Source organism: Protopterus annectens, chromosome 14.part0, assembly GCF_019279795.1.
Source record: "Protopterus annectens isolate FY-2018-M chromosome 14.part0, PAN1.0, whole genome shotgun sequence".
NCBI classification, from domain to species: domain Eukaryota; kingdom Metazoa; phylum Chordata; order Ceratodontiformes; family Protopteridae; genus Protopterus; species Protopterus annectens.
The window spans coordinates 765,071,624-765,091,445 of NC_056748.1; the positions used below are offsets into that span (position 1 = coordinate 765,071,624).

Here is a 19,822-nt window from a genome sequence, read left to right on the forward strand (position 1 = left end):
TGGGCTCTCGGAGCCACGGACGCTGGGTCGATCCAGGGGGGTGCTGTCTGCTCCGAGCACTTCGGAGTGGAGCATCCCTCTCGGCATCTCTGCTCCGGCTCCAACTCCCCCATGGGGTTAGAGGGGGATGGGACTCCCCCAGTATGTCCCAAGAGGTTCACTCCCCCTCTGCATTCGATGTGGTGAAGAGGGTTCTCTCTGTGTTGAGGCCTCTGACCATTTCATCCTCAGACACCCCCCCCCCGGTCCTGAGTGCAGTTCCAACCATCTTGCTGTCTCAGGGACAGACCGTGGCTGCTATCAAGAGGTTTGTGAGTCCTCCTTGGAGAGTCCCCCAGAGGAGGTACCTCACAAACATAAGTGTAAGAGGAAGCACTTGGACTCTTCACCAGATTCCCTCACAGAAGAAATGGACTTGGACAAAAGGGAAGGTTCCCCAAGGTCACCCCCACAAGGATGTCTCCTTTGGAGACGTCATGGAGCTCCTTTGCCAGAGGGGGAGTGGTCAGCCCCCAAACTTAACTCGGGCGAGTCCATGTTCCTGGCGGTATTCGGCTCAGGCCCATCTACCTCTTGGGTGTCCCCTCCTGCTGATCCACTTGTGGATTTAATAACATCTAGGACATGGAAGGAGCTGGACACTGTAGACCCCATCCCTAACAGCCCCGACGAAGTGCTTAGTCCCCCGTCAGACAGAAAGCATTGGAACAAAGGATTCTCAGTAGATGCAGTGATGGTGGCGGCTGCCACCAAGAAGGATCTCGCTCAGGAGAGCTCCATGGTCCATCCCCCTGATCGAGAATCAAGAGCGATGGACCGTTTTGGGAAGCCAGTATATGCTTCAGTGACCTTCTCGGCGAGGGCGTTGAACTATATGGCACATGTCATTAGACTCCAGAGAGACCTAGTGAAGGAGATCACGAGTCTACCCCAAAGTCTAGGTTGGCGGAGGACAAGAAGACCACCTCCGCTCGAATGGCCACTCTAAAAGCGGTTGCCAACATGTTCCTATGACTGCTCTCTCATGCTGTGGAGGGAGCCGCGAGGGTGGTCAGGGCAGGCATTGCTATCAGGTGTCACACCTGGCTCCGGTTGTGTCAATTTTCAGAGCCCTTCAAGGCGTTTTTCACCAGTGCGTTAAATACTCAGTAAAGAATGCTAGCACCATAAGGACCAAAATAGTATTTTAATAATATCACATTCCAGACCGGTTTTGGCAAGTAGCCTTCATCATCATGTCTGGAATGTGATATTATTAAAATACTATTTTGGTCCTTATGGTGCTGGCTTTCTTTATTATCTACCAAGTTTGTTTGGCCAATCGCACCAGCCGTACTTGCTAGTTTACTTGTGGGTCTGCCGTCTTTCACCAATGCCCCTTATGGTGGTTCTTCCCTCTTCAGGAAGTCTGTGAAAGAGACTTTGGTCCAGAGCGAGGAGGACAGGAAGACACTCTCTGCCATCAGGATCCGCTTCTCCTCTCCGCAAAGATCCTTTTCCAGAATTCAGCAAGAAACGAAGAAGATATGGTTCCGGAAGTCTCAGGCATTTTCCCGGGATGCTGAGAACTCTCCTTCCCCCAGAGGCAGAGGGGGTCGGAACAGATGCCACCTGAGAGGCAGAGGGGTTCCTAGGAATTTCGGGTCCCAAGAACCCTTTTGGGAGGGACCCAGGCAGCAGCCCTGAAGGGTTGCCCAACAGCTCATCTCTGGAGGCAGTCGGGGGTCGCCTGTCGCTACACCCAAAGGCATGGGAGTCCATTACAAAAGATCGCTGGGTGTTGAGAATCATATCCAGACAATATTTCATTCCATTCAAGGAACATCCCCATCCAGACAAACTATTCCCAGAAGTTCCACCCACGCAACTGGAGGAGGCGCATCTAGAAATAGCAAAGCTGCTGAACAAATGAGTCATCCAACCACCTGTCCTTCCAGGCCAGTCCGGATCCAGTGTTTACTGCAGGTTCTTTTTAGTGCCAAAGAAAATGGGGGACCTCAGACCCATCTTGGATCTGTCCACATTGAACCTGTTAGCAACCAAGACAAAATTCCAGATGGTCACGCTCCAATCGATCTTGTCTTTTCTGCAGGCCACAAACTGGATGTGTTCAGTCGATCTCCAGGATGTGTACTACCACATCAATATGGACAGATGCTCCCGGAGGTTCCTTCGCTTCCAGCTGGAAGCCAATCACTACTAGTTCAGAGCCCTCCCCTTTGGTCTCACCACAGCCCCCAGCGTGTTTACCAAAGTGATGGTGGTTGTAGCGGCTCGCCTGCGGCTCCAGGGTATTCAGGTCTTCCCGTACCTGGACAATTGGCTCTTTGCAGCCCCCCTCAGAGCATCGACTGTGTCAGGCCAGGCATTACTTCATCCAGTTAGCAAACAATCTGGGGATTACCATCAACCTGAACAAATCTTCTCTAGAGTCGGTTCAGATTCTGGACTTTATTGGGGCACTTTTGGACACTCTTCAAATGAAAGTTTTTCTCATCCTGGACAGGATATGCAGTTTAAGAACACATGTCTTGCAAATTCTTCATGCCCAAATCCCCACAGCCACAGCAGTGCTCAGGGCATTAGGTTCCATAGCGGCCACAATCAATCTCCTGCTGTCAGCTCACCTGCATATGAGAGTTCTTTAGTGGACACTTGCGGTCCAGTGGTCCCTGTTGGACCTTCCTCTCACCTTTCCAGTGAGAATCTTGAGGGCATGCAGGGACTCCCTTTACTGGTGGATTCAGTCTCCTGATATCCTCAAAGGACGTTCCTTTCACCCTGTTTTCCCCAACACCACAGTGACCACAGATGCCTCCCAGCTAGGGTAGGGGGGGCACTGCTCAGGAAGGATGTTGGTCCAAGGCACGTGGTCTCCCTCCGAGACAGAGTTACATATCAATGTTCTAGAGATGAAGGCGGTTCTTTTGGCATTGCAGGCATTTCATGCCTTTCTTTCGCTAGGGACGATTGCCATTCAGAAAGACAACATGTCAGTAGACTGGTACATCAACAAACAAGGGGGAACCAGATCTTATCCCCTCTGTCGAGAAGCCATGAGAGTGTGGGAATGGGCAATCTTCACCAGCTGCTTTCTAGTAGCAATGCACAGTCCGGGGCGGTCCAAAATTCTAGCAGACAGGCTCAGCAGATCGATTCTGATGCCTTACGAGTGGTCTCTGAATCCTTCAGTAGCGGAACAGATCTTTTTAAAGTTGGTTCAGCCTTGCTGCAATCTCCTCGCATCTCCTTCCAAGCAAAATGCAGCATGTTTTTTGCTCTGAACTCCCGGGAGGGGGAAGCCCCCAAAGATGCACTGGTTTATGCTTGGCCTTCCAGTCTCCTCTATGCGTATCACCCACTCCCGCTTATGTCCAAGTTTCTTCAGAAAGCTCAAAGGCTGGGGAGCACGGTTATCCTCATAGCCACATTCTGGCCTCACCAGGTTTGGTTCCCCTCACTGTGGTCTCACCTAGTTGTTCCTCCATGAACATTGGATCCAGTCGTGGATCTTCTTTGTCATCCCTCAGGGATCCCTCACCCAGATCTGGACAGTCTGAAGCTCATGGCTTGGCTGCTCCGGTTCCCATGTTTATCAGGACTTCAGGATTGTCATTCCCTGTAAAATCTATCTTGGTGGCGGCTCACAAATCCTCCACCAGAAACGTGTGTTATAACAAATGGAGATGCTTTTCCATATGGGCTAATCAGCGAGCTTTGGACCCTTTCACAGCTCCTCTTTCAGCAATCTTAGAGTTTTTGGCCAGCATCTTCCATCCGGGTGCTAGTTCTTCCACAGTAAGTAGTAAATATTGTGAGGGAGTAAATATGTCTTCCCTGACTTCTTACAAACTGTGTAAAACATTCCTTAAAGGGACCTTTCTACTTAGACCTCTGGTTAAGGACCCTACGCCTCCTTGGGATCTTACCTTTGTGTTACAGGCATTGATTTCTGCACCCTTCGAACTGGCAGCATCAGTTGAGCTTCAGTTTGTGACATGGAAAACTGCATTCTTAGTGGCCATTACCTCAGCCAGAAGACTGTCAGAGCTTCAAGCTCTTTCTATTAAGGTGCCCTACATGATCTTTCACAAGGATAGAGTGTCATTACATACTAACCCATGCTTTCTTCCTAAGGTGGCCTCTGAAGCCAGTATTAACCAAACGATAAATTTACCAGTTTTCTTCCTCAACTTCCAAAACAAAGGGGGAATACAAGTTGCATCTGCTTGATGTTCATAGGCAACTGTGATTTTACTTACGTAGGATGAAGTCTTTCCGCAAATCTGATCAGTTATTCATGTCTTATGCTAAATCCTTTTTAGGCAAGCCAGTGTCCAAGGTAACAATTGCTCAATGGATTTCCATGTGCATTGCTGGAGCCTATGAGGTGAAAGGTAGGTCCTTGTGAGGACATGTGAAGGCACACTCCACCTGATCTATGGCTGTCAGCTGCTTTCTGATCTAGGGTGTCTCTGGATGATATCTGTTCGGCAGCTACTTGGTCCTCATTTCATACCTTCATTTCTCATTACAAGTTGGATATTGTGTCTCGGAAAAGAGCATCTTTTGGCTTTGCAGTGCTCCGGAATATCCTTCCATGAGGATCACCCAGGAGCTTATGGTAGCTGGGGACTCTGGCCCACAGGATGAAGATCAAATGAAGTAAACTACTTCAGATAAAGAAGTTATGTACTCACCATAACGTTCCATCTGAGTAGTTGTATTTCATTTGTCTTCAAACCCCTCCCCCCTCACCTTATCATGGATGCAGGCTGTGTTTTCAACCTTATATAAAGTGTTTAGCCCTTGACTCTGTCCAGATCAAAGAGTGTAGTGGAGATCCTTGTTATGATAAGATGATGTTGGGTCGGGTAGATGATAACTTTTAGGCAGCAAACTCTATCTGAACTTAGAAGGGAGATGGGGCATTATGGGTAAGGGGGAGGAGTCTGGAGCTCGGATCTATAGCTAGAAAATGTGTCCATGTCAAATCCGATGTGGATCCGAAACCCACAGGTTGAAGACAAATGAAGTACAACTACTCAGATGGAATGTTATGGTGAGTACATAACTTCTTTTTTTCATTCAGTGAGGCTCATAGCCATTTTTACCTATTGCATTTTGTTAGTGATTGAACAGCACTTTGTTTAAATGTTCTTGATCAGTGTATAATGTGAGATCTGAGGAAGAGATTACTAGAACGCAATTATTAAGTTCATATGGAAGTTTTAACTGCTTTATTTATTATTTTAAAGTGAAATATTAGTTTTTGGTTTATGAGCGATGTTATGGTGGCTTTGGTACTCTGCATTTTCATATATATATATATATATATATATATATATATATATATATATATATAAAACACACACACACACATATATATATATATATATATATATATATATATATATATACACACACACACACATATATATGTATATATATACACACACACACACATATATATATATATTTATTTATATACACACACATATACATACATACATATATATGCATCAAATACAATTAGAATATTACAGATCTAAGTGTGAAACAAGTGATGTTGATATGTGTGTTTGGAGGGGGGGAGTTCACAAAGTGTAGGATTTCGGATGCAGGGCCCTAATTAGAATAATGACAGCCATACAGAAATAATTTATAAAGTAGCAAAAGTATTTTAAGAACTAAGTTAACATGGGAATGGAGAAAGGTGATTTTTACCAGTAAGGATGTCCAGTACGGGCATCGAATATTGCCATGAAAGGGGCTGGAATTTATAGGAGAAAATTAGCAAAGGATCCAAGGTATTATGAACAAATAACTAGGAAGGGAAAGGTAATAGAGTAGGATGAGGCCTAGCAGAAGTTTGGATTTGCATTGGAGACTGCCTTCCATACCAGAGATTGTCAACAGAGTATAAGCAAAGAGGAAGAGGATACATGAAGTGTTAAGTGAAAGACCAGCTATAGTTGAGCTTTTGTTTTGTCTAGAACAGAAGCTGTAGTTATAAATGGAAAAATTACTAGGACATATAAAATAATCCATGATAACTATACCAATCAGTCATAAGAGATTAGAAAAGACTGTGAAGTGAGAATGAAAAAACATTATATAGAGGGACTGTGGGAGAACATTTGTGTAGCTCCCAACTATGTAACAAAATCTAGAGGTTCTAGGATTATTTCATGGAAGTGTTTGCATAGGTATTTTTGTACCCCAAGCAGGCTTCAGAGAATTTTTTTTCCTCTGGTGATGGGAAGGAGAATGTTTTTTAAGGAATGTAACAGACTGGTAGATTTTAAAAATTCCATACAGAAATATTGGGGGAACAGATTTATTGTAACTAAGGAAGTGATTATTTCAGTTGGGATATAGAAACTGAATTGCCTAAGCATAGTAAGGCATTGCTAAGTTTAATACTATTGGCTGCCAAAAACAGCTACTAGAAATTGAAAATCAAAATCCAAACCAAACATTTAAGTATACAATGTTGTAACACAGGTAAAATAATTGAGGTTGGGATCTTTAGACAGGTAAGAAGCAAATTACAAAGAAATAAATTTAATTTGTGGGAACAATACATGCAGAGTAATGTTCAGGATTAGACATGAAATTTTAGATAAGGAAGCACACGAGCAGTTTATATAATGTTGGGGTGAATGATTATTAAAAAAAGGAAAACTTGTGTAATACATTAAAATGAAAACTATTTGTAATAGTTTGCTTTATTTTGTATTAATGTATGTGTACCCATGTCATTACTCAATAAATAAAAAAAAATGTAAATTTAATACAAAAAAAATAAAATGGGTCTGTAGGAGGGTAGCCAATTCTGCATCTCTGAAGATTTTGTTCTGGAAGACCTTCTTATTAGCCATCATGTTCAAGTTTTGTTGTGTTAAAAATTCTATACAATCTTCTTCAGTAAGACAAAATGGCACTTAGGACCATCCTCTTCCTTCTTGCGTAGTGTCTGAGAGCTTTCCTTGAAGGAATTAGTTCAGCTCCCTGTCCCTCATCCCAGTCCAAAGAGAAAAGGAATAGGATTATGTTTGCCATGAACTTTTACAGAGAGCACTGATATATTTATACAAGCAGGACTAAAGACTTCAGACTTTATCATCTCTTTCTCTACTTCATGACAAGAAAGTAAGGTTCAGCACCCTCCATGCAGACCTTCTTGAAATGGCTAGCAAAACTGCATCTCTGTCTGTTAATGACCACCACGGTTGTCTCAGTCTATATAGGTTCATAGGTTCATACTAGGCTATCTGCCCTAGGGAATTTATAAGCCTAGCCAGAGTGTGTTTGGCTTTCGCCACCCATTTTAAATTAATTTTGCTATGCCCTTTTTCGAGGTTAGTGTACTGTGCCTCTGTCTAACAGTGACACAGTAGTGATACCCGGGGTAAACCTACGATCCCCCATCCACTCATCAAGATTCCTCTTGAAGAGAGTCAATGAGGGACTCTGCCTAACCTGGACTGGGATTTTATTCCAGAGTGAAGGGAGCCTCTGAGTTACGAATCTGTCCCTCCAGCATGTCCTATTTATTTCAGTGCTGAGGTTCAAGTCTCTCGAGCGCGTAGCTCGATGGGATTTGGATTTTCTGAGGTGCAGCATGTCCATTAATTCTGGGTTGGACATGGCTTTATCGTCAGGCACAGATCGCCTCTGAGCAGGCGGTATGCCACTGAGTAGAGCTGGAGTTTCTTTAACCAGGCAGCATATGGCATCTGTTTGAGCCCTTTGATCCTCTTGGTGAGGTACTTTTGGGGTCTTTCCAGTTGCTGCAGGTGTCTGGTAAGGTACATCCCAAAAGGGCATTGTACTCAATTATGGGCCTGATGAGGGATGAGTAAAGAGGCACGATGACCTCCCCTGATCTAGATGTGAATCCCTTCATGATTAGGTGGGCTGTATAAAATGTTTTTCTAACCACTTTGGCCACGTGGTTGTCAAATGAGAGATTACTATCAACTTGGGTCCCCAGGTCCCTAATTACTTTTTCCGTACTTAATGGATTACCACTTATGTGGTAATTTGTGGGCACTTTGTTTTTGCCAAAGGGGATGACTATACACATTTTGGCGTTTAGCTTGAGGCCATGGCTCTGGAACCAGATGTCTGTCTCTATGAGGCCCTTTTGGAGGATGCTTGTGTCGGCTGGAGAGTCGATTATGGCGCCCAGTTTGCAGTCATCTGCGAACTTGGTCAGCCACAGTCCTTCCATGTTGGCCTGTACCTCTGAGAAATATACACCAAACAAGAGAGGTCCCACGACTGAGCCTTGTGGGACGCCACTTGTAACTGGTTTGGAGTCTGACATGGCTCCAGCAATTCTAACCATGTGGGTTCTGTCCATGAGCCAGTTTGCAACCCATCTAGTGACATAGGGGTTTATATTTAAGCTGGTGAGCTTATCTATAATGCCCAAGTGGGGTATTGTATCGAAGGCTTTTGCGAGGTCCAGGTAGGCTGTGTGGACCACCTTCCCCTCATCAATGGCCTTGGTGACTGTTTCAAAGAAATCGACCAGGTTTAAGAGGCAGGATCTGCCCTTAACAAAGCCGAACTGGGTAGGATCCAGTGTCTGTAGGTCCCCAATATCTTTATTTATAAGGTCCATGATGATCCTTTCCATAGCTTTGCAGACCAAGCTAGTCAGGCTTATGGGGCGATAGTTTCCAGGATCTGTTGAGGCACCACCTTTGTGGAGAGGGACCACCGTTGATGTACGCCACTCTTTGGTTACATATCCTGTAGTAAGGCTGAGATTGAACAGTAGTTTTATGTTTGGGTTTAGCTCTTCTTGGAGTTCATGTAGGACGCAGCCCGGGACACCGTCTGGTCCCATTGATGCTGTGTTTTTGCTTTGGAGAGGCGGCTCTTACCTGAGCATCTGAGATGTCAGGGGCAGCACTCTGCTGGGATAGATATTTGCCCTTTTGGTGGGGAGTTTGCGCTGAACCTGTCAGCTAGGATGTTGGCAATGTCTGTGGGTTCGGTGTATTTTTTGTCATTTTGGACTAATTCTGAGCATATCTGGGAATTCCCACCCAGGTTCCTAACATAACTAAAGAAAGCCTTGTGATTATCCTTAGTGTCCTGTGCAATTTTTCTCTCGAAGCTGGCTTTAGATGATTTTATGAGTGCCCATAGTTTTTTGCTAACACTGATCAGAGATGCCTTCCCTTTTTGGGATTTTGCTCTATCATGTATTAGCTTCCTCCTTTTATTGTATAGTTTGTTTATGGCTGGGGTCCACCAGACAGGACGTCTGCCTTTGGAGGATTGGGTCTTGGTTTTATTTGGGATTGCATGATCCATGCATTCCTGAAGGTGTTCATAGAATGCGTTTGTAAAGGATTCAGCGGTCTGGGCCGTATTTTCCACAGGCCCGGGGGCTTTGAAGGATTCCACCTCGGTTTTGAGGAGTGTGAAATTTGCTTTAGAGAAGTTTTTCGCTGTGGTTTTCTGGGCAGGGCTTGGGGTCGGGATGTGAATATCCAGTGAGATTAGTTTATGGTCTGATCTTACCAGTGAGGGATACACTTCTGGTCTGGAGCATAGAGTCCCCATGTTGGCGATGATCAGGTCCAGTATGTTTTCCCCTCTTGTGGGAGTGGTATCAAGTTGTTCCATAGCATGAGTTTATAAATTCTAGGAACCTTTGGGCTAGGGTGTTGGAGCTAGAGTAATGCTCCCAGTCTATGTTTGGGTAGTTGAAGTCGCCCAGTATAATGGTGTTTGGAGAGATCTTCATATTTTACAGTGTTCTCAGGAAGGCCGAGTGGAGTTCCTGGGTTTGGGAGGGTGGTCTGTAGCAGGCTATAAACTGGAAGGCAGTTTTACCCACTGTTAGTTGCACATGGATAGTCTCTGATGCTTCGTGCTGTGCCACCAACCTGGAGGTGTGGGTATCTTTGACGAATATTGATACTCCCCCTCCTTTTGTGGTTCGGTCCAAGTTTTGGGGCCGAAAAGCATGGTATGAGGTATAACCTGGTAGTGCTGGGGTGCTCTCGGGAGCCTTGAACCAGGTTTCTGTTACTATGCAGATATCGATGTTTTCCATGCTAAGGAGAGTTTCGAGTGCATGCATCTTGAGGTTTAGACTTCTGACTTATATTGTCAGCTGCCACAACTGCAGTTTTCTTCAAAAATATGTAATCACATTGTATTTGCTAGGCAGCTACTTGGGCTTCCATGTGTCCCTTTCTCCAAGCATTACAGGCTTGACATTCATTCTAGCAGCAGGGTTGGCTTTGCTTCTACTATTCAGAAAGGAAATAGTGTAACCCTTTATCAATGTCCAGAGTCGGGAACCTTCTCACTGGTTGGTAATCTATATATTGACTACACTGCAGCAGAACTCTTATGAACATAGTACAGTTGTGTGAGCGTACTTCATGTTAAAGTACTGTAGATGTCCTGTTAATATAGAGTAGATGTTAGATTAGTAAAATTGCTACAGATCAGGTGCCTATGATTTTTTTCATTGTACACTTTCTGATAAGCAGTACCATAACAGCAGAATTTTATATAACATTATATCAATTTGGTATAATCTTAAAATATATATGTATACTTGAGTTGTTATTTCTGTGAAGGTTGACATAATATGTTTTTACATTTCTCTTTGTTGACAGCTTAGTTTTCTCCTTCCCTGCTTTATTTTCTGTTAGGCACCCTGTGGTTAGTTTAGAAACTGGCTAATGTGTACTCTCTTCATGTCTACTTCGGTTTAGTGGGACCCTTTCTTTAAACTGAGATAGGATTTTGACACACTATCAAGTCATTTTCCCTTTCGTGACTGGAAATCTTGCTTCAAAAAAATGTATATATAAGATGGTATGGGTTAACCCCCATTACAGCTGTGTTTCTGGGTTATGGCACCTGTTTTTAGGATGTCTGACTGCTGTTAAATTTAACCAGAACAATGATGTCCTCCTGAGTTTGGATTACATATTTATAACTACACTGAATCCATGATTGTATTATTCAGAAATCTGTCATTAGCGTATAGACCGTCACACATCTTTACTGTTGGAAAGAACAACGTTTTGCATATCTGTTTATCTTATTTAACTGAAGATTCACATTTGCACCTTTTAAATTCTTCAAATGTTGCATATTGCTAGATAAAGATTTTAGTATGTGTTTGTATATGCAGACATAAACTTGTTTCCTTATATGGTATTGCTTGTGTTCCACCTAATTCCTCTGTCAGAAAATGTAAGCATGGATAGCTTAGAACGTGCTATATTGTACCTGATCAACTGTTTGGTTACAGTTAGCAACAGAAACAAAGATATAACCTTTCAGGTAACCTCACATATAAAAGAGCAAAAAATCAAATAATACAACTTACTGCGACCTGCATGGCAACTAAAGATAAAACAAACTTTAAAAAATGCATTTATTCAACGACATTACACAGGTAAGCGCTTTTGCATTGAATTAACTAATGCTTCATCAGATAAATAAAAACTTTAGTCTCTTAAATACAAATGCATCACTTCCCAGCACATTAATACATATTCAAACTGACAAATAGAAACAAAGATACAGTAAATCACCAAGGATAGTCACCACCTCATCAGTAAGCGCTGGTACAGAGTACATCTTATATCAGTGACTTCACAAAAAAACTTCAATGCTGTAGTTTAAAAGAACAGCACTATACAGCTCACATTATGCTCTTATTCATAGAGTCTATAAAATTCATGCAAACAGCACAAAACAAAAACTACTCTAAAGCTATTACACTTCCCTACATAAACTATATAATAGTAATAAAAATATAATAAAAAATATGTATATGCAAATTTTCTAAACCCTGATGCAAATCAGTGTAAGAGGAGGTGCATTTTGAGGCAGGTTTCAGGGACATGGAGTCATTTAGACCTGGTGGTTTAAAGGATCATAACTCAAGCATCCAACTTTGTTCTCTAGCTTCAGTGGTGATCTTAACATTTTCCCCTCTAACACATAACTTAACAGTCTCCAAAACAAAAAACTTGAACATATGGTGTGTCCTTGACTTCTGGACAATATACAGCAAGTGCATTAGTGTCTCTCTCATTCCTAATCTCACCTAAGTGTTCAAGAATCCTATCTTTGAAAACCAATCTGTTTTGCTGATGTAAAAAGCAAAACATTCTTGGCAAAACGCATAATAAATCACATTGACTGTTCTGCAGTCAGTGTAAAAAGAAAAATCTGGTATGCTTTAATATTGGATGCTCAAAAGTATGGCCAAAAAATATATAATGGCATGCTCTGCAATTCCTACATGGAAAAGTGCCAGAATATTAAGAATTAAATTATTTGAACAGATCGGGATTATGATAAGAGGTTGAAGGCTATTAAGTATAAAAAAATTAGAGAGAGATATGACCGACTTTAAATTGGGTGATGTTTTTTCATGGCACAAGAGTACCACTAGACCATTTCCTACTAGAGACACAGGTCATTCATTAAATGGACATGTGGATCTACAAGACATAGAAGTACTTACTGCTAATAGGTCAGTTGAACAACTTAAACATGGGTTCTGTGGATAAGACCAATAGTAATGCAGCAGTGGCTGCGACTTTAACCTCTACAACTTCTGATATACATATGGCCTCTGACATGGCTGGGAGATCCAGTGCAGTGTCTAAAACAACCCCCTTTTTTCCTTACCAGAATCACTTCCAATAACTATGGCGCAGAGACAAGGGAGATCACACAGTCAGATGAAGAGAGGCCTAATGCAGCACAAGCAGCAGTCCATGGAGAGGTTCACCCATATGGGAACATGGAATAGGAATTGACCAATATAGTGGTGAATATTTCCTTTGTACATCTTACTCTGCACAACTTCAGGTATTGAATAGAGGTTTGTCCTTTGTATCTGCACAGAGATCGAATCTCTCACAGGTTCTGACTGATTTAAGACTATTTTCTCGTAATTTGACTTTAGCATCAATGTTTCTTGATACACATGAAGCATCTATGTTCGCTAAACCAAGTACATTTATACCAGAAAAACATCCTGCTATTGAGACTTATGTGAATGTATGTGATGAACAGATTAGATTGGCACTTAATGAGAGATGTGCATCATGCTACTATAATTTGAACGCTGAGGACTATAGATCATTGAATGATCTTAAACATCTCAAGTCTGTCGAGATTTGCCCCGCTGCTAAAGGCGGAGCGATAGCAGTTATCACCAGTTTGTATTTAGATTCTATGGCTGAGCTGTTGAGAGATGATAGTACTTATCAATTAATTATGAAGCTGCAACTGACAGCTATTGTTGATAGGATTGCTGTACTATTTGATCTGTTGCTTACAGGTATTATTAATGAAGATGTATTTAAATATTTTTTCATTTGAGTATCCGATTGTTCCTATCTTATACAGACTTCCGAAGATGCATAAAAATCTCTATCATCCTCCCATGTGACCTGTACTATCTAGTAGAGGATGGGCTACAGAACTCGTCCATCTTTTTGGAAAAGATGTTGAGACCTATATTTGACAAAGTTGATTCTGTGTTGAAAGACACCAAAGATTTTTTTTAGAGGACCTTTACCGCAAAGTTAGTGGTTTAAGTAGGACTAGTGACCTTGTATTGGTTACTCTGGATGTCACTTCTTTATTCACAGTGATTCCTAACACTGTGGGTATTGATTATGTAAGGTCTTTTGTAACAGAATATGTGAATATGTCTAGCAATAAAATTGATCTCATTTGTGCCCTTCTCAAACTGGTATTAGAGAACAATGCCTTTGTGTTTGGTCAGGAATATTCCTTGCAGAAGGTTGACTCGGCTATGGGCACAGACTGTACCAAATAGCTACGCCAACCTTAAGTTAGCATACTGGGAACAGACTAAGGTCCTTAAAGACAATCTATATGTACAACATGTCATTCACTATAAATGTTTTGTCGATGACATTTTTTTTGCTTTGGGCGGGTAGTGATGAGTTTATTTCTTTTATGCAAAGGTAGACTGACTTTTTAAGGTTCAGTAGTATGATGTCTTTAGAATCCATTGATTTTTTTGGATATTACTGCCCATATTAATAGTTTTGGCAAGTTTAATACAAAAATATATAAGAAGCCATGCAAAAAGAATTCAGTGTTGCATAAGAGCAGTGTGCACCCTAGACATATCCCCAGGAATGTCCTGAGGGGACAGTGGTTTAGGGTCGTACTTACACACTGATAAGATCTCGTTGGAACATGCTTTGAAGGAGTTTGACAGATTTTTTTAATACGTGCGTACACTGAAACAGATACAGATGCCTGTATACAGAGAGCTAGATCAGAAAGAAGTATAGCTAGACCATATTTCTCTGATTTTACTGCTCCCGTAATAACCGCTGTTCCTGTATCTGGGTATAATAATAGTATTACTAGATGTGTTCTGACATATTCTAGTGATATTAATATAATCACAGATATCCTTAAAAGGAACTGGGATATTATACAGAGCTGCACTGACCTTGCTGTTATAGCAGACAATGGGCTGCATTTTAGTTTTCGTAAAGGCATTTCTCTGAAAAGACAACTCTGCTGTAGAAATAATGTAGACTGTGCTGACCTGTTTAATTTTTCACGTTCCAGCATTTTTTCATGAAAGGAATTGTAGAGCATGCCCTTATATATATTCTGGCCATACTTTTGAGCATCCAGTATTGAAGCATACCATAGATTTTTTTTTTTTTATGATGACTGTAAAACAGTCTATGTGATTTACTATGTGTTTTGCCAGGAATGTTTTGCCTTTTACATTGGAAAAACAAATTGGTGTTTCAAAGATAGGATTCTTGAACACTTAGGTGAGATCAGGAATGTGAGAGACCCTAATACACTTGCTGTACATGCCCAGAAGTCAGCGACACAGCATACGTTCAAGTTTTTTGTTTTGGAGACTAAGGTGTTCATAAGTAGGTACTAGGCTATCGGCCCAAGGGCCTATGTAAGCGTAGCCAACAAGGTTCCCTGGCTTATGCCACCCAAGAAAGTTATTTTCCTGTGCCCCTGTCGAGCAGAACCATAGAAGTGATCCCCGGGGTGCATTTCTTATTTCCCATCCACTTATCAAGATTTTTCTTGAAGAGTGCTAATGAGCAACTTTGCTTGACATAGATGGGTAGCTTGTTCCAGAGTATGGGAAGTCTCTGAGAAAGGAATCTATCCCTCCAGCATGTCCTGTTTATTGTGGTGACAAGGTTTAGGTCCCTAGAGCATGTAGCTCGGAGGGATTGGGATTTATTTGGGTGTAGCATGTCCAACAGCTCTGGGTTTGACACAGCTTTATATGCTAGGCAGAGATCACCTCGGAGTAGGCGATATGCTATGGAGTAAAGCTGGAGTTTTTTGAGACGGTCAGTGTAGAGCATCTGTTTGAGGCCAGTAATCCTCTTTGTAAGGTACTTCTGTGGCCTTTCCAGCTGCTGCCGATGTCTTGTGAGGTACATTCCAAAAGAGGGGCATTGTACTCTATAATGGGTCTAATGAGTGTCAAGTAGAGGGGAACACTTTTTTTCCTAGATGAGATCCCTTTTGTGATGAGGTGTGCCACATAGAAGGATTTCCTGACTACTGTGGTGATGTGATTATCAAAGGAGAGACTACTATCCACCTGGGCCCCCAGGTCTCTTATCACACATTCGCATTAAGTAGACTACCACCTGTATGGTAGTTTATGGGTACAGAGTTTTTACCAAAGGGGATGACGGTGCACTTTTTGGCATTGAGCTTGAGGCCATGGCTCTGACAGCAGGCATCTGTCTCAGTGAGGCCCTTCTGTAGTATGTCCACATCATTTGGGACTCAGCTACGGCTCCTAGTTTGCAGTCATCTGCGAACTTCGTTAGCCAAAGGCCTTTTGTGTTAGCCTGTACTTCAGAGAAGTAGATACCAAACAGGAAAGGTCCCAGGACTGAACCCTGTGGTACTCCACTTGTCACTGGTTTGAAGTCAGATTTGGAGTCTGCAACTTTTACAGTGTGGGTTCTCTCAGTGAGCCAGTTGGCAACCCATCTTGTGATGTAGGGATTTATACCTAGTTTAGTGAGTTTAGCTATAATTCCAGAATGGGGGATGGTGTTGAAAGCCTTGGCAATGTCAAGATAGGCTGTGTGAACCACCTTACCCACGTGTACAGCTTTGGTGACTGCCTCAAAGAAGTCGATCAGGTTCAGGAGGCATTATCTGCCTTTCACAAACCCAAACTGGGTGGTGTCCAGAGTTTGGAGGTTACCAATGTCTTTGTTTATGAGCTCCATGATGATACATTCCATGGCCTTACAGACCAGGCTTGTCAGGCTAATAGGGCGATAGTTCCCGGAATCGGTGATGGCTCCCCATTTGTGGAGTGGGATAACTGTTGCTGTGTACCATTCAGTGGGCACAAAGCCTGATGTGAGACTATTATTGAACATGGCGCTTAGGTGGGGAGCCAGTTTGTTCTGAAGTTCATGTAAAACACAGCCTGGGATGTTGTCCAGTCCCATGGATACTGTGTTTTTGGCTTTAGAGAGTGCAGCTTTTACCTGCATAGTTGTGATTACAGGGGCTCTGCATTCTTCCTATATAGATATGGACCTTTAGGGGGTGAGGGGGGGGTAAAGTTAGCACTGAACCTATCTGCCAGAACACTGGCAATATCAGTTGGTTCTGTAATTTTCATGCCGTTGTGCTGTAACTCAGAGCAGATCTGGGTGTTGCCATTGAGATTCTTGACATAGCTATAGAATGCTTTGTGGTTGTCCCTAGAATCGGTGGCGATTTTGTTTTTGTAGCTAGCTTTGGAGGATCTTATAAGGGATCTCAGCTTCTTACTGAGGCTGACCAGGGAACTCCTCCACTCATGGGATTTTACTCTCTTTTGCAATAGTTTCTTCCTTCTGTTGTAGAGTTTGTTTATGGCAGGGAACCACCAGATTGGCTTCCTTTTTTTGGAGGATAGCATCTTGGTTCTGTTTGGGATAGCACGATCCATGCACTCGTGTAAGTGATTATAGAGTCCATCTGTATAGGATTCAGCAGTCGTAACTGTATTGTCCATCTCCATGGGTGTCATAAAGTTCACCACTTCTGTCTTAAGAAGCATGAAGTTGGCTTTGGAAAAATTTTTTACCATGATTTCCTTAGGGGGAAATGTTAAGTACATCACTGAATCTAGAGAACAAAGTTGGGTACTTGAGTTATGATCCTTTAAACCACCAGGTCTAAATGATTCCATGCCCGTGAAACCTGTCCTCACAATACACCCCCTCTTACATTGATTTGCATCAGGATTTAGAAAATATGTATATACATATTTTTTTATTATATGTTTTATTATTATTATATAGTTTATGTAGACTGCGGTCGTGGTGCTGCGGTAGCATTGTCGCCTCACAGACATTGCCCGTTCGATTCTTAGTTAGAGCATCTTCTGTGTGGCGACATGCGTGAACGGGCATTCCTTCGTTGCAGGTTGTACGTTAGGCCCGGCAAGCCAGCACGTAAAACTCTACTGCCAATCATTAGCAGACCGGAGTTCCGCTGTGGTGACCCCTAACTGGGAAAAGACACAAACAAACAAATTATATAGTTTATGTAGGGAAGTGTAATAGCTTTAGAGTAGCTTTAGTTTTGCGCTGTTTGCATGAATTTCATGGACTCAGTGAATAAGAGCATAATATGAACTGTATAGTGCTGTTGTTTTAAACTACAGCATTTAAGTTTTTTTGTGATGTCATTGCTATGAGACATACTCTGTACCAGCGTTTGCCGATGAGGTGGTGACTATCCTTGTTGATTTATTGTATCTTTGTTTTTGTTTGTCAGTTTGAATATGTTTTAATGAGCTGGGAAGTGATGCATTTGTATTTAAGAGACACTCTGACGTTTTTATTTGTCTGATGAAGCATTAGTTAATTCAGTGCGAAAGCGCTTACCTGTGTAGTGTTATGGAATAAACGCATTTTTAAAGATTTTTTTATCTTTAGTTGCCGTGCAGGTTGCAGTAAGTTGTATTATTTGATTTTGCAGTTAGCAACAGTCAGTGATTGCCTTTTCTTCTTCTTTCAGAAAAGCAAACTCTTTCTGGTTAGAGCCATAGCCTGGTGACCTGGCAACCTGGGTAGTCCCCAGACTAGCTCTCCACTTTATCTAAAGGACAAGAAAAAGACTTCCTGAAGTTGAAGACCGAAAAAGAGGTCTTCCCAGTGTTGAAGACGCATGCACATACACACACACACACACACACACACACACACACACACACACAAAAGTTAACTGTAGCAAGCTATTTGCTACAGCAAGTATTCTATCAGAGTGAGCTCAAGCGAGTGCAGTATTGGCATTTTTTAAAGAAGCTTCAGTATTGCACGTTTTTACAGGATTGGCGGTACTGCACTAGTAGCCTATTGACAAGTGACAGTTACACCACCTGAGAGTTTATGCCCCCTTTCCCTGCCATAGTTATGACTGTGGGTCTTGTAAAAACATATTTACCAGTTTCTGTTTTGCAGGAAAATATTTCTGATGGTGATTTAAAGTGTAAATGTGAATCAAGCTTGACAAATTTAACTGTTATAATTGTTATATGCTTATTTTCCAGGGGTCAATATTTATTCAAGAACAAACCTGCAGATGGTACCTGTCCTCCTAACTCTTTTTATAGAGCACTTTATCCGAAAATTATTCAGGATATAGAGGTAATCATATACATTTGAAATGATGTGCAGTTATTGCAAAATCTTTCATTCATGTTCTGATTTCCAAATATTCTTGGTTTGTCTTATTAAAATGTTTTAGTTTTTAGTGTGAAATTCCTTAAGAGCCTTAATTGCAGTGATTTTGTCACAGTACATCTTCATCAGATCAAGTTGGTGGATTAGATTTTGAGAAATTACACACGTTATGACTGATGTGCATGTTTAAGAGTTAAATGGTGTCATGGCACTCCCTGCTTCTTGTACGATAACAGAATTCTTGCTAACTTGCATTGAAACGTAATGATCAGGAAGGACAATTAAATGCACCTTTTGGTGTAACTGTCTCATCTTGAAAAAAAGTTACTGTTAGACCTAACTGTAAAAACAACTGTGTTATGAGATAGGGTGGGGATTCTAGTTAATGTCATTCAGACAACCCTTGCTGAAGTACACCTGAAGATGCAGGATCAGAGCTATATCCTTATCAACATAAAAAGATGCAAGGGCTCCAATGAAAACCAGTAAAGCCAAAACAAGAACCCAGAGAGACACAATAAACTCCCAGTCAGCGAAGAAATTGCCAAATGTACCACGTGTTTTTTGACAGTGTAAACACTCAGAGTCAATTAAAATCACACTTTTATTGAAATCACCAGCATTAGCGTTCAAAACATATGTTTTCTTTAAGTCACTTCATCAGATATGGGCAGCAAAGTGTTCAAATTTCCTGAAAATTTAATGTCATCAGCATTACCCCGTTGACAAAATGAAAACGTATGTTTTGAACGTTAATGCTGGTGATTTCAATAAAAGTGTGATTTTAATTGACTCGAGTGTTTACACTGTCAAAAAACACGTGGTACATTTGGCAATTTCTTCGCTGACTGGGAGCTTTATTGCGCGTCTCTGGGTTCTTGTTTTGGATTTATATCCTTATCACCTACTGGAGTAAGATTTTCATGACAGTCTTCTGTGAGAGCTTTCCTAGACTGTCTAAGCCCCACCCCTTTTACTCATAATCATCTGAGGAGGACCCTGTTGCAAAATTCTTAGCATCTGTAGAGGTCACCTTGCTTAAATGGATGTCTACATCGTTTCATTTC

At 41.9% G+C, this 19,822-nt stretch overlaps 1 protein-coding gene across 1 annotated transcript in view; it reads left to right on the plus strand.

Moving 5' to 3' along the window:
• BTRC (beta-transducin repeat containing E3 ubiquitin protein ligase) overlaps positions 1-19,822 on the plus strand; it is a 2,835,508-nt gene that overhangs the window by 1,717,040 nt on the left and 1,098,646 nt on the right. Inside the window, exon 8 of the mRNA XM_044056496.1 lies at positions 18,623-18,719. Coding sequence (XP_043912431.1) covers positions 18,623-18,719 — 97 coding nt within the window. The remainder of the gene's footprint in view (positions 1-18,622; positions 18,720-19,822) is intronic.